Source organism: Coturnix japonica, chromosome Z, assembly GCF_054131305.1.
Source record: "Coturnix japonica strain WE chromosome Z, WE-NBRP24, whole genome shotgun sequence".
NCBI classification, from domain to species: domain Eukaryota; kingdom Metazoa; phylum Chordata; class Aves; order Galliformes; family Phasianidae; genus Coturnix; species Coturnix japonica.
Window position 1 is genome coordinate 59219665 of NC_140702.1, and position 14081 is coordinate 59233745.

General features: G+C 35.0%; 1 protein-coding gene across 1 annotated transcript in view; it reads left to right on the forward strand.

The window, feature by feature from the left end:
* Positions 1 to 14081, forward strand: part of CWC27 (CWC27 spliceosome associated cyclophilin) — an 88606-nt gene that overhangs the window by 64306 nt on the left and 10219 nt on the right. The window contains exons 12-13 of the mRNA XM_085528607.1: positions 3848 to 3957; positions 5241 to 5344. Of these exons, the coding sequence (XP_085384733.1) occupies positions 3848 to 3957; positions 5241 to 5344 (214 nt within the window). The remainder of the gene's footprint in view (positions 1 to 3847; positions 3958 to 5240; positions 5345 to 14081) is intronic.

The window sequence follows — 14081 nt, forward strand, 5'->3', positions numbered from 1 at the left end:
AGCTTTCCAATCTGTGAATACAATTGTTAACTATGCCAGACTGCTGTCAAGACCTTATTTTAAATAAGATGTTTTTCTTTTATGTGACATTCACTGCAGTGATGCCAGAAATTACATCAAACATTATAATTTGAGTGCTGAATTACTTCAGCATTTTGAAGTACTTAATCAAGTGTTTGAAAAAGATGTACTTCAAAGTTTTATTGCGTAAATCTGTGAATATACTTCAAATATGCTCTAGAGAAATATCATGTTTTCTTAATTATATGTTGGTTTTAAATAGTTTTCAAGTGCTATTTTCATTTTTCTCATTAGAACATTTTTGTAAACTATATGATAATCTTTGAATGAAGGAATTTAACTACCATACATGAGAAAAAAAGAAAAGCCTCAACATAATAACCTAACTACTAATGTAAAAGTCAGCATGAAGTGTAAGGCTCCTACAGCGGCACAGATTGTTATCTAGTTTGTAGCAAGAGAACTGAATGATTGAAGTGTTTAGGAAAGTCTGCAAAGCCAGCAAGGATGCCAGTTTAAGATTATGTTTTATTTCTGTTTTTATTATTAAGTCTGTGTAATGTCAGTGGCATGTAAAGATTTGCTTAAGTCCTGTCAAGACGTTTTCTTGACTTCTGATACCATAAGAGAATTGTGCATGTTTCAGAAAACTGCAAAACCCAAACTGTGGTTGTTTTGAAATTATGTAGCATAAGGCATGTTAGGTATGAGGATCTGTGGTATATGGAATACAGAGTATAGCTCCACTGTATCGAAGTGTGCATCTTGAATATTTCATTTTTGTGTATATTTGTTTTCTTCTATTGTTTCAGTTTTTATTTTTTCTTGTTTAAACTGTCCTTAAGTAATACCTCTTCCCTGCTAAAGTAAATGCTTTTCCCTCTTTCTCTGCTTGGTAAAGAAAAGTTGAAAAAAGCTTCACTGTAAGCCAGCTGTGACTTTCCTAGTAATCTTAAGCATGTTTTCAAAGTCAGCCGATGTTAGAAAATTAACCACATTTTAGCCTGTGACTTCTGTAATGCGTGCCTAAAAGCTGCCAAAGTTCAGAGACAGTTCACTAGGAATTTCCATTGTCACATATTAAAGTGCATTATTAGTGGGGCTTTCTTTTTCAAACACGTGTTTTGAAGCTCTAAAAATCAGTAGTAAGATTATTTTGTTTAAGTTGGCTAAATTAACCAGTAAGTTTGTTCTGAAACTGTTATTTTTCATCGTAGGAAACTATATAATCCAGTAATAATCTCAGCCTTGGAAAATCAATCTGTAAAAAAATGTATTTGGTTGTTCACTAGTAATAAATATGTCTTGACTCTTGCCTTGCTCATTAGGACCAGTAGTGGCTCTTAGAAGTTCCAGGGTAATAGTAACTGACTGATAGTTTAAGATGTGAAAAAATAACAAGTTAGATAGTTCTAATCAAAAATAAACTGAAGAGAAGGTTACAAATTCTTTGAAGAGTAGCAGTATTATTTCATATTGTATTTTATTTTATTTATATGTTATGTTACTTTGCAGTAAATTAATGTTTTGTTTGCATAGCCAATATTTAATGCTGGAAGAAACATCCTGGGTTCTGGAAGAAGCATCTTAGGTCCTGATTACAGAAACTGACTTAATCATAGAATCACAGAATGGTTTGGGTTGGAAGGGAACTAAAAGTTCGCCCAGTTCAGACTAACAGTGCTGTGGGTATGGTTGCTCCCCACCAGCTCGGGCTGCTCAGGACCCCATGCAACCTGGTCCTAAACACCTCCAGAGATGGGATATCCCCAGCTTCTCTGAGCAGCCTGTGCAGCCTCAGCACCTGCAGTATGAAGATTTTTCTCCTAACATTTAACCTAAATCTACCCTCTTTTAGTTTAAATCCATTCCTCCTTGTCCTATCACTATCAGACCATACTAAAAATTGGGATGCCTTCCTGTTTATAAACATCCTTCAGGTACAGGGATGGTGCAGTGAGGCCTTAAACAACGATTGTATTTTTCTGATCTTCTAGTCAGAAGGCCTAGAAGTTCTTGGTTTTCATAAAGTGGAAGGGAAAATTCAGTTGCAGTTTGTGAAATGGAAGGTGATTGATGCAACGCTGGTTGAGTGTTTGTTTACACTATTTAATTCTACTTGTAGGAATGAAGCATAAAAATTTTATAGCGAGCTCTATCTTTTGTTTAGGAAGTGATCTGAAATTTTGAAGAATGGCATTCCCTACAGTACTCTCAGATCATGTTCTCATTTCTTTGTTATAATCCTTCACTTTTGTATTTGAAAACTGACATCATTTAAACTGTTCCTAATTTAAGCGTGAAAAAATAAACCCTTCTGTATTTTTTAAAATCGGTCTCTTCCTTTCTGGTTTACAGACTTGAATCTCCTCTGTTGTTTCAAGATATCATTGGAAACCATGTCTCAAAACCAAAGTTTTAGATTAGATTACACCATAATGTTGGCATCTGTTACTCCTTAAAGGAATATTTTAGGATAGAAGAATCTATCTGAAAGAAAATAAATTACACAAATGCTGAAGTTTATGTCACAGTAAGATGAAGGTTCTCTTGGCAGTAACTCAGGCTAGCTGAGAGTAAGTAGAAATTCTCTTAAAGTGAGAATGAAGCTTTTTTCCAAAAAGGAAAGTTATTTATTGTTTTGTTTTGTTTTTCCTCACCTTTCCTAATGATATAATGTGTATGCAATCTCAGAATTTTTAAAAAAAAAAAAAAACCTTTCTTTTCTTGACACAATTTACACTTTGTGATTTGATAGTTCTAGGATACACATGCAAGTTCTGTGTTACTTAAACTAGTATTTTCTTCATTCTGTGCTACTTGAGTGAGGAATATCATTGTCAGTGTATTGTATTCATGACAGTTTCATTCATTTTTATCTGAATTAATCCTCTTAGATTCTTGGAGCTTTCATATATAATTGCCAGTGTAATGGTCTTTATACTTCAGATTAACAAGCTGGTCCTAAATTTGTTAGTCTTGATTTGAAGTTCAAGTCCATCATATAGTGATGTGGTCCTCCAGCCCTGTCAAAAAAAAATTTGGAGGAGCTGTGGGATACAGACTAGGAAGTATGAAATAGCAGTTAAATGCCTTTGTGCATTCTAAAAGGACAGTTTGCATTTTAAAAGGGATTCTTCCCCCCAACGACTCTCTTTTCCAGACACTTTCTTTTCCTTCTTTATTAGCTGTGTTTGTTCTTGCAAATACAAAGTATTTTTATCAGAGAATTTCTGCTTATCAAAGCGGACTATTTTGTTTGTATATGGATGATTACATACCATAAATTTCTTTCCTTTTTTTTTTACATGTTGTATTTATAAACTTTATAGGCAACGTCAAATGAAGTGAGAGAATTTTATTTTAAAGTATTTGCCCCTGTGTAGCTGTCAGCAGTCATCCAAACATCAGAGATTTGAATTGTAGCTTCTTCAGCTTACAAAACAGAAGAACTGATAATTTAATAATACAGTATATCAGTTCAGTTGCTCCAGGAAAGATGCTCAGGGATGAAGGTAAACTTCTTAGAGAAATTTCAGCAGTTTTTGCTTCTGTCTTAATGTCAGAGTTCTACCCTGCTTTCTCTTGCTCAGAGGTAAAATATAATTGACATAAAAAAATTGGGGCTTGTGTCTGCTTAGTACAGTGTTTTGTATTTCATGTCATCAAGCAGCAAATCATCTTACTTGCTCAAAAAGCAAAACAGCTGAAACGTTTTATGGAAGGCTTGTGTTTGGTATTTCAGAAATAACAAATGTTCTTCAAAATGGTAATAAATCAAAAAGCCAACTGTAATTTGTTTAACCAAATGTATTTCCTTACTCAGAAGAGGAACCTGCACCAAATAGTGTTGTTGAAGAATACCTTCAGGAGAAGAGAAAATACGAAGACAAACGGAAGCAGCAGCCAAAGAAAGGAGCTTCCCGTGAAGATCAGGTAATCCTAGGGAATAAGGATTCCAGAATGAGATCTGAAAACTTTTTTCTCTTCATTTGTATAAAAAACAAAGTTTACAAATCTGTTACAGTTAATTTTCCATAAAACGTAAATTGTTATTTCTAAACACTAATAAATGCTAAAACCCACCTTTGGCAGTGCTAAAATGTGTTTTTGAAAGAACTCAAAAGCCAGGAAACTCCTAAAGTTAAGATTGCTCCCAGAAGGAAATTTGACTCCAGTGAACACTTCTGGTATTTCCAAATTCTGTTTTCTATTCTTGTTTAGTTTTTATTCTTTTAAATTTGAAAAACTTGACTAAACAAAACTAAACAGCCATGCAGAGGTGTTTTACAGCATAGGTGGCCAACCTATCACCTACAGATCAAATGCAGTCTGCCACATAAATTCAGTTAAGTACTTATTCCCTGACGCTTTCCTTTCCAGTAATGTCTCAAATATCAGCAAGAATTAAGCTGCAGGCTGTGCAGGCTGTTCTTATGGTCTGCCCTTTTTATGAAGAGCCCCATGACCCTTGTGCCATCACAATGCTTAGATATACAATTCTTGTGTAATCAGCATGTCCTCTCAAGTGATCAGAAAGAAGACCTGCAGTATGATCTTCAGATGTTACCATAGATTCAGTGATTTTGTTGTAGCTGAAAGACAGGGCAGTGTCAATCTGTAAAATAAAATACCAAATATAAATCAGGATGGTTCTGGTGTGTGTAGTGTAAGGACCAGTGTCTGTCAAAGTAGTTAAGATGGTTCTTTGTATTCAAGTAAAAAGCTTAGAGTTTTTTAAAGTCGGGGGGAAAAAAAAAAAAAAAAAAAGATCAGCATTGTAAAATACAGGAGTATCAATTAAGCTGTGTCTTCAATAGTTTAGTTGTCTATAATTTATGCAGCGGATTGCCTTACTAGAAGAAACTAACAGATTGAAACAGTAAAATTTGTTGTCAGTAGCCAGTGCTGTCTAATTTATTATCTATTTTATTCTGTAAGTATAGCATGAGTATCTGTTTCCTAAATATAGTGTTTTTATTTTACTAGATGGCTAGATAATTGCTCTCTTGCTTGTGTACTCCCGGCACTGCACACCCTCTCACTTGCTCAACATGCGCTCTTGGCACCCATCAGTCTCAGTTGCTTGACTGCAGTTTTCTTTGAAGTCATAGAAAAGTTATCTCCCATCTCATCACACTGCTTCCCAAAATAATAGTTTGAAGTTGTATAATACTTGTTTATAAATGTATGTGACTTCCTACTGTATTTAACTTCAGACGCTGGCACTGCTGGACCGATTTAAATCAAAGTTAACCCAAGCAATTGAAGAAACTCCTGAAAATGAGGTTTCTGAATCTGAAGCAGACACTGATGAAGGGTGGTAAGTTTTATGGATTTTGATTTGTCTCGTTACTACTGGTCAAGATTGACAGAGGATAAGTAACAGTCTTCATTTTTCATTTGTTTTGCAAATCAGTCTCTATTTTCAGTTAAGTGGATCCTTATTCTGTAAGACTCCTTTTACTAACACTTTAATTTTCAGTGGTCAATTAGTTGCTTGTTTCTTCTCCTTGTTTCTTCTTCTGGATATCATTATGAGGAAACAAAGTGGTATGCTTTCTGTGCCATTTATCTCCAGGAGGAAATAAGTTCTGAAAGGAGTTAGCAGCTTTCTGCCTTAAAATTTAGTGATTTCATCACCTCTAGATAAACTTCTCTGTGTGTTTTTGAAACCCTGCACTTCTAAGCTTTAATCTAAGAAGCAGCTGAAACACCAAATTAAAAGAGTTGATGCAGCAGGTGTCAGCTAAAACATAATGTTTTAGTGCTTTGGAAAATAAAGCAGGAGAGTGGGAAATGCTTTGCCACCCTTACTGGGGGTTATATTTTAAAGACTGGTGGATGAGATAAGGAAAGATTCAACTGGAGGGGAGGGTGACCACAGTGAAGCAATTGATGAAGCACTGCAGAAGTTCTGAACTCAACACCTTCCAGTCACAGAAGCAGCCTGTACCATGTTTATGTCAAAGAATTCACCTTTAGGTAGGGAAGGAGAAAAATCAGTGTGATTTGAATTGCAATCCTGTAATCTTAAATTGAGAACTGCTAGTCAATAATAAAAATATTTACATGAAATAGCTAGGAAAAAAAAAAAAAACATTCAAAAATAAGAAAAAAGATGTTTTATACAAACTGGTCTTATTTTTTATAAGACAAGTTGTAGGTCTAATAAAATATCTCTCTTGCAATGTTTTTCTTAGTTATACATGTAAGCAGTCACAGCTACCACAAAACTAGCTCTGAAAAATAAAATTTAACTAAGACATCGGCACTTGTATATTTCAGTCTCTGATAATTTTATATGATTATGTGAAAATATCTATGAAGTGTAGCCTGAGTAAGTGAAAATATGTATGAAGTATAGCCTTAAGATCTTCATAAAGGCTTGTGTTTTGGAAGATAGTCTGATAATGTATCTTCCCCAAATCTCCAGAATAGCACCAATACTTTAACCCAGAAAAGACTGAAATACAAATAGGAGTAAAAAGAAGGTGTTCGGATTTTAAACAGAAAATGAATGACTTAGCTAAACATGATTGAAGTACCCTGTATCTTTTTGAGAAGATTCATATAAAACAGTAAAATAACCATAACTTTAATTAAGGTTTATTCTCAGATGAGGAGACATGTAATGTTGTGAAGAAATGCAGACTGTTACATGTTTTTACAGTAATTCTACAGTTGAAAAAAGATGTGCAAGTAAGAAAAGAACATAAAAAACAGTGGGAAGGAAGATAATGCATGGAAGGCAATTTTTTAAAAAATCTTAATTTTTCAGCTACCTAGAAGTTATCTGTCAAGTTACAGTAATCTATAATATAAACATGGTCGTTTTTGTACATCAAATAAGAAAATCTTAGACTACTTATTTGAAGATTCATTCTATGAAAATTTAACAAGAAAAAAAAGATGGTCATCAAAGGTGAGTCGAACTGCAGATTATGAAGTATGTAGATGATCCTAAAATTTTATATCACTCAAATCACTTATTTTTTTAATTGTCATACACATGATGAATCCCTGCTAGTTTTTAATTAAGCAACACAAATTCTGCAGCTTCACCTTCACACTTTCTTCCTTTTCACTGTGATTCTGTGAAGACCTCACAGGGGAAATGCCAGGAAACTTTTTTGCAGAAAGCTTTGAATGCCTGCTCTGGCAGAAATGTTAACACTAGTAGTACAGCCATTAGTATAGAATTCTTGCAGTAGTAAAACAACACTTTTTCTTATGGAGAGTGTGGTAAGTGCATTTATTTTTTCAGTGCTTCTTTGTATTAGTGTAGTCCACTTTCATTTTAACAGATAACAGTGATGAAATTGCATTTGAGTTACTATATAAGCTATTAAAAATCTTGTAATAATTTAAAACAATTGCAATTCAAACATGTTACAGCATATCATTTTACTTCTTATTTTACTGATTATATACTTTGCTTATAATACTTCTAGTTTACATAAGCACTGAGGATTTCTTTTAGCTTTAGAATTGTGGTAGTTTTAAAGTTCAGATTAAATTTCTGAAGTTTTCTGGTAGTTTCAATTCTAACTACTATCTGGAATGAAAAGAAGAATTAACTATGCTTTCTTTGATTATGTTCTTTTTAAAAGATAAATCAAAGCAAAATGATTTTTGCTTCAGATTCTTGATTTTGAAAGTAGAGACTTTACTGTGCTACATTAGGATAAATCTCATTATGTGCTGCTTCTGCTTACTATTATTTTAAGTTTTCTCTTGTTACCTTCTATTTGTTAAGTTTTTAAACCACATAGTCCTTCTTCAATTTGTCATTTTCTGTCTCAGGCATTATGCAGCTATTTGAGGATGATGGAGAACATACAGCATACATTTTTAGTCCCTAGGATTTCAGGATTTCACTAGGACTTGGAGATTCTTCTGGGGTATCGATGTGCTTTTAAGCTCTTGACAAAGTATGCAGCCTTTCCTTTATCTCCAGGAACAGAATTTAAAGGACTCAGGAACCTATGAGTAATCTTTCATGTTCCTTGTTTAGTAATTACTAATATCTAATCAGAGATAATTCTTCACCCTGTAGATAATCCATACGGTACAAAAAAAAAAAAAAAAAGACTGTTTCAGTTGGAGATTATGGAATTGCTTATAGTTTTGTTCCAAAAAATGACTTTGTTCAGAAAACAACATTGCACTGAAATAAGGAGTTAGAATGATATGAAGCTAGGTAATAAACTAATAACCAACATTATCATATTATTGATTTCACAGTTCAAGTGTGCTTATTACCTTTACTGAGAAATAAGTATTGCTCCAATTTGAAAGAATTTACATCCAAGCTAAATAAATTATAAAGTATTCATATTACATAAATTGGCTATAACCATATACAACATTAGGAAAGCAATGAAGTCTTCTAAAAGCTATTAAACTTCAGACTGTTTAGATGGCTTGGAGAGTTGAATTTCGCATTTGGGGATAAAGGCTTTTGTTTTCATTGTCTTCATTGGATCGGATTATTTGAGATAACTGTAGTGACTTCACTTTTAAAAATGCTTTCTTAATTCCAATCTGCTCTTATAAATACAGTCATTCTACTCAAAAACCAAACATTCTACTTTGTATTATTTATGAAAAATATAATTAGTGCATGGCATATGCATATATGATATGCACAAATTATGTGATTCCTTCAGTTCATTTTGTAGGTCATGGCTGCTGTTTTTATGGGAAGTGAAAGTTAGCCAGTATGTACTGCTCTACTGTCAGGGTGTGTTATCTGAGGTAGAACGATTGCCTCTATGACATTTTTATGTGTCCACATGAGTGGCCACACATTGAGGTATAATTTTCATTTTCTGTCAGGATAGAAACCATTATGAATTTGTTATGTTTTCTTTTATTTGGCAAACTTTTCTCTGCATATTTGGCTGAGCTGCTGTATTGGCATGAAGCACAGCAGACGTTTGGGTACTTTTCAGCAGCATTCTACTTTTTATGCAAGAGAAAAAGAAGAAAGAAATATGACTCTATTGTAAACAGTGTGTATGGTGTTTGATAATTATTACCAGATTTTACTGTCTAAGAAGGCATCTGAGGAAGTGCTGTGAAGAGATCTGAAATGTGTAATATACATGAAATAGAAAGATCTCTACTGAGACGTCAAACTGCAAACACTGCTGCTAAGTGAGAATGATTATATCTATCTGTCTGCAGCAATCAAAATCTGATTTCCTTTAGAAATCAAAACTGTCAGAATGAATATGGTATGTACTATCAGAAAGGGGACTCAGCAGTAAAAATGTCTGGAAACAAGTCGACAGATGCATTGTTGTGGTGGCATCTAGGTGCTTCAAGAAGATAGACTTGTTTATCCTGGTATTAACACCATTGTCCTTATGGCTCCAAATTGATAACTGTTGTTTAGGGGTTTTTTTGTTTGTTTTTTTTTTAAATAATTTGCCGGGCTTCTTTAGTACTTTTTGATCATTACTTGCTGTTTAGTTTCAATCTACCTAACAAGGGCATCGGGTATAGGAATTCATTCTTCTCTTCCATATAGTTTGTGCAGAGTGCAGTCATTTGTTCTGGGCTGAAAGTCTTACCTGGCACTTCAAATGACAGACTTTTCTTCAAAATATATATATATGAGATTCATCACAGATGCAGTGAGATGTCATCTGTTTGGGGACTAGACGTATAAAACTTAATATGTGACTGCATAAGACCCAGCTGGAATAATTCACTTAAGTGTTACTTCTCTTCTGGACTAGTGAATAAGCCTGATTTTTAAAGTGAAAATACTACCCAGACTTTGTTTTATACAGGACACACCATTTTCAAGGTTTGAACTGCTTTATATAGATCTTCATATGTGTGTTATACTTAGACAGGTTGTAGTGCTACTTCAGGCCTATGATTCTAATATCAAATAGTTACACCTGCAGCTAAAAGCAAGCCTTAGTCAAAAAAATATTACGACAGCTGCATATAATGGAACTGATGATGCAGTTCCTGTGAACATAACATAAAATAATTTCCATGGGGAGAGTCCAGCATGGGAGAAAAAAAATCAGACACAATCAAGTACTGCAATTTGATATGCAATTCAAAGACTGACTGCTTTAGTTAATTTGTGCAAAATCATCTTCTTTAAATGGAATAAGAGTGATACTTACAATGCTGAAACACTTTCCCATGAAATAATTCATCAAATAAAAATACATATAGTAAAAAATGTCCCAATCCAACTATGTACTAAAGAAATGTTAGCAAGTTTGTAAGGTCATCTGTGTGTTTTTGTAGTTGGCACTAATTTACAGATACTGCACTGAGAAACAGTGATGCTTAATCCCTAACAGAAAGGTGGTTCAGCTGGTGATATTGGACTCTCAGTTTGTTATCTGTTTACAGGAAGGATAAGATTAGATCTTCTATTGCTAAGAAGTGAAACATTTTCCCAGATAACATATCCTCTAACAGAGGCCTGTTTATTCTTATTAGCAGATAATGTTGCTACTCAGTTGATAATGGTGGATTTCTGAATCCACCATGAATACTGATTTCTGAGTTGCACCTGAAAAGGGCCAGAGCAGGACTCCCAAATGTAACATAATTAAGCCTAAAAGGAATGCAGGATATATAGTTTTTTTACTGTTTGTCAAATTTGTTCTTAAAGTCCAATGATATATATATATATATATACTCCAACTACTAGAAGGCCACAATGAGGTCCCCCCAGAGCCTTCTCTTCTCAAAGCTAAAGAAGCCCAGTTCCCTCAACCTTTCCCCTTAGGAGAGGTGCTCCAGCCCTCTGATCATTTTAGTGGCCCTCCTCTGGACCCATTCCAAAAGTCCTGAATGTTTCATGTACTGGGAGCTCTAGACCTGGACACAGCACTCCAGGTGGGGCCTCACAAAAGCTGAGTAGAGGGAGACAATCACCTCTCTCCCTGCTGACCACCCCTTTTTTAATGCAGCCCAGAACACAGTTGGCCTTCCAGGCTGCAATCACAGACTGCTGGCTCATGTCCAGGACCCCCACGTCCTTCTCTGCAGTGCTGCTCTCAAGGATTTCTTCCCCAGTCTGTATAAACAACTGTGATTGCACCAGCCCAAGTGCAGTACCTTGAGCTTGGTGTTACTGAATCTCATTAGGTTTTCATGGGCCCACTTCTCCAGCCTGTCCAGGTCCCTATGGATGTCTTCCCTTCCCACCAGCTGTATTGACAGCTTGCTGTCATCTGCAAACCTGCTGAGGATGATATAGAGATATAGACCATTTATTGTGCACCCAAAGAGAGCTGGGTTATTCAGCGTGGAGAAGGCTCTGGGGAGACCTGAGAATGGCCTTTCAGTATCTAAAGCGGGGCTGTAAGAGGGAAGGGAACAGACTCTTTAACAGGGTGTGTTGTGATAAGACAAGGGGAAATTGTTTCAAAATGGAGAGAGGAGATTTAAATTGGATATAAGGAAAAAGTTTTTTACCATGAGGGTAGTGAGGCACTGTAACAGGTTGCCCAGAGAAGCTATAGAAGCCCCATCTGTGGTGACATTCAAGGTCAGGCTGGACAGGCCTCTGAGCAACCTGATGTAGCTATAGCTGTCCCTGGTGATTTAAGGGGAGTTGCACTGGATGTCGTTTGACAGACCCTTCCAACTCAAAAGTCTATGATTCTGTATGATACCAAATATCTTATATATCAATCCACAATGGACTTTGCAAAAGAGTTAATTTTCTCTTTTTGAAGCTGTCTTTTAACACATACGAAAATAATCATAAATGCATTTCTTTCATTTGGACAAAAAGATTTTTAGCTTTTCTGCAGAGATTATTCTTCTCAATTTGTGGTCATTCTTCCTGAGATTTCTGAGTGGTTCATGACTAGATACAATGCTTTGTTAGTGTTGAGTTGAAGGATTACTTTATTTGTCATTGCTTCTTTCATGTCTGGTTTCCAATCCATTCCAAGCCACAAACTGTTTTCTACTGAATGGTTGCCTAACCTGTCTCTGTCCTGTATCCATGTTGTTTTTTGAAATTCAGCCATTACACTTCATTTTTCTGACCTGTGCTTTGTTTTTCATATTATTACTAGCTTGTTAAAATTATGCAAATTCTAAATACTCCAATACATTTTCAAAACCCTTCTTCACTAAGTTTATATTGCACATGCATTGCGTACGTATATTCTTCCAACTAAATGAATTTGTTTTTTCACTCTTGCCATTGAGCTATAGCTGCGTATTTATAAACAGCAGGCTTTCTAGCTGAACTTAAACCAGCTTTAAATCCTTATGAAGCCTATATTTTATTTATTTATTTATTTATTTATTTTTTGACCTACACTTTTCCAGAAGGAATGCTGTGGGGTTTTATTCTAAGTTACAGATTTTCTGCTACAAGAACACAATTGTCATACCCATGATCAGAATTCTGGATTATCTTCTACTATTCTCACTCAGATCTTTGGAAACACATGTAGCTTACTTAGGTGTTTATGTTCCCATGAGAATGTTACAATCCTGAAAATTCTTGACTTTGTGGAACTTTCTCTAGAAAACAGAAAACCATTTTCCTTCTTTAAAGTTCACCTGATCGCTAAGTGGGCTTACCATGTTACTATAAAGGGTCCACCTTGTTCGTGAGTTCTCAGACAAAATTCACAAGAAGTTTTATGGTCAAACTCCAGCAGCATACTTGAATATAAAGCTTAGTTGTCAGGATCAAGTAACCTGAAACTCACAAAGAGCAGCATTCCGTACAACTGAAAAAGAAATACATCACACACCAAATCAATCAAGATTACAATACCTTGTAAGGCCTGAAACCAACATAGACTAGCAAGCCGTGGGGTTTTTTGTGTTGAAAATATATGTCCATCTATTCAATTCTAAACAACTGAATTTCATAATTAAAGTGCATATTGGCTAACAGGCAGCAAATGCTGGAAGAGCACCAGAAGGTATTGGTATATGCTGAACACTGCACTGAGGCAGTATCCTGTTCTTGCTTGAAACTAGTTTCCACAGTGGTAGTCTGAGCCCTTGTAAGTGTGGTTTTACATTATTGTTACATTTGGCTTTAAAAAGAGACCAGTAATTTTTCCTTCACGCAGCTACATGTTGATAATTTCTTCTGGTTTGATCAGTAGTATCTATCAGCTCTAAGTACTGCAGCCATTTAGAACTTGTGTGTGACTTTCAGCATACAATACCGTTCATCTTACAGCAGTACGTGGTGCCACTGCTTCATGTCCAAAACACTGCAGGATTTCCTGGGTGAAATCTGAAGTGCTAGATGTAAACTACCAAGCTTCTTCATCTTTCAGAGAGTTTGACTTTTTCTTTCCCTGTGGAATACTTTTATAGCCGTAACTAGAAGCAATAAATGTAAATGAGACAGTCAGCTTAAGCATTTCTGGGAGGATGTCTAGACTCTGAAACTTACTGTCTTCCTTTGATATGAAATAACAAATCCATTCAGCTTTCAGATATACTGTGGGACAAGAAAGAATGTGCAAGAGGAGTATTTGAAATGGGATTATGGTTTTCACATGATTTTTCAGTTTAAAATTCTTTTATGGTTAGTTACCTTTGCTGAGTCTGAGCTGTGCTTGTTCTAAATATATAGAGATTATTATTCTAAATGTTACTTAATTTGAGAAACAGGAAAAATAGGACTATTTGTAAATCTAAGTGAATATGTTAATGCCTGAAAATACCTTTTCAAATTACAGTGAAAAGGATATTGTGAAAATTACGTAAGGAAAGGTCTCCCATCTCAAACAGAAATGCATTACTGATTGAAAAAAATTACTGACACTGACATGACTGTTACCAGCTATTTGTGACAGACTCCATCTATAAGTATTTAATGTAATTGTTCCCTTTAATTGACTGTTTAAAGCCTTATGACTACTAGGAATCCTTTAATACAGTGCAAGTCAAATGCTACACATTGATCTGATCACCTTATAGACAGCAATTAAGGGCATGTGTCTATTGTAGTAATTTAACTTGTTCTGTGGACAGAAAGCTCAGTGAAGTTCAATGCTAATCATTTAGAGTGAAGGCTGTTTTCT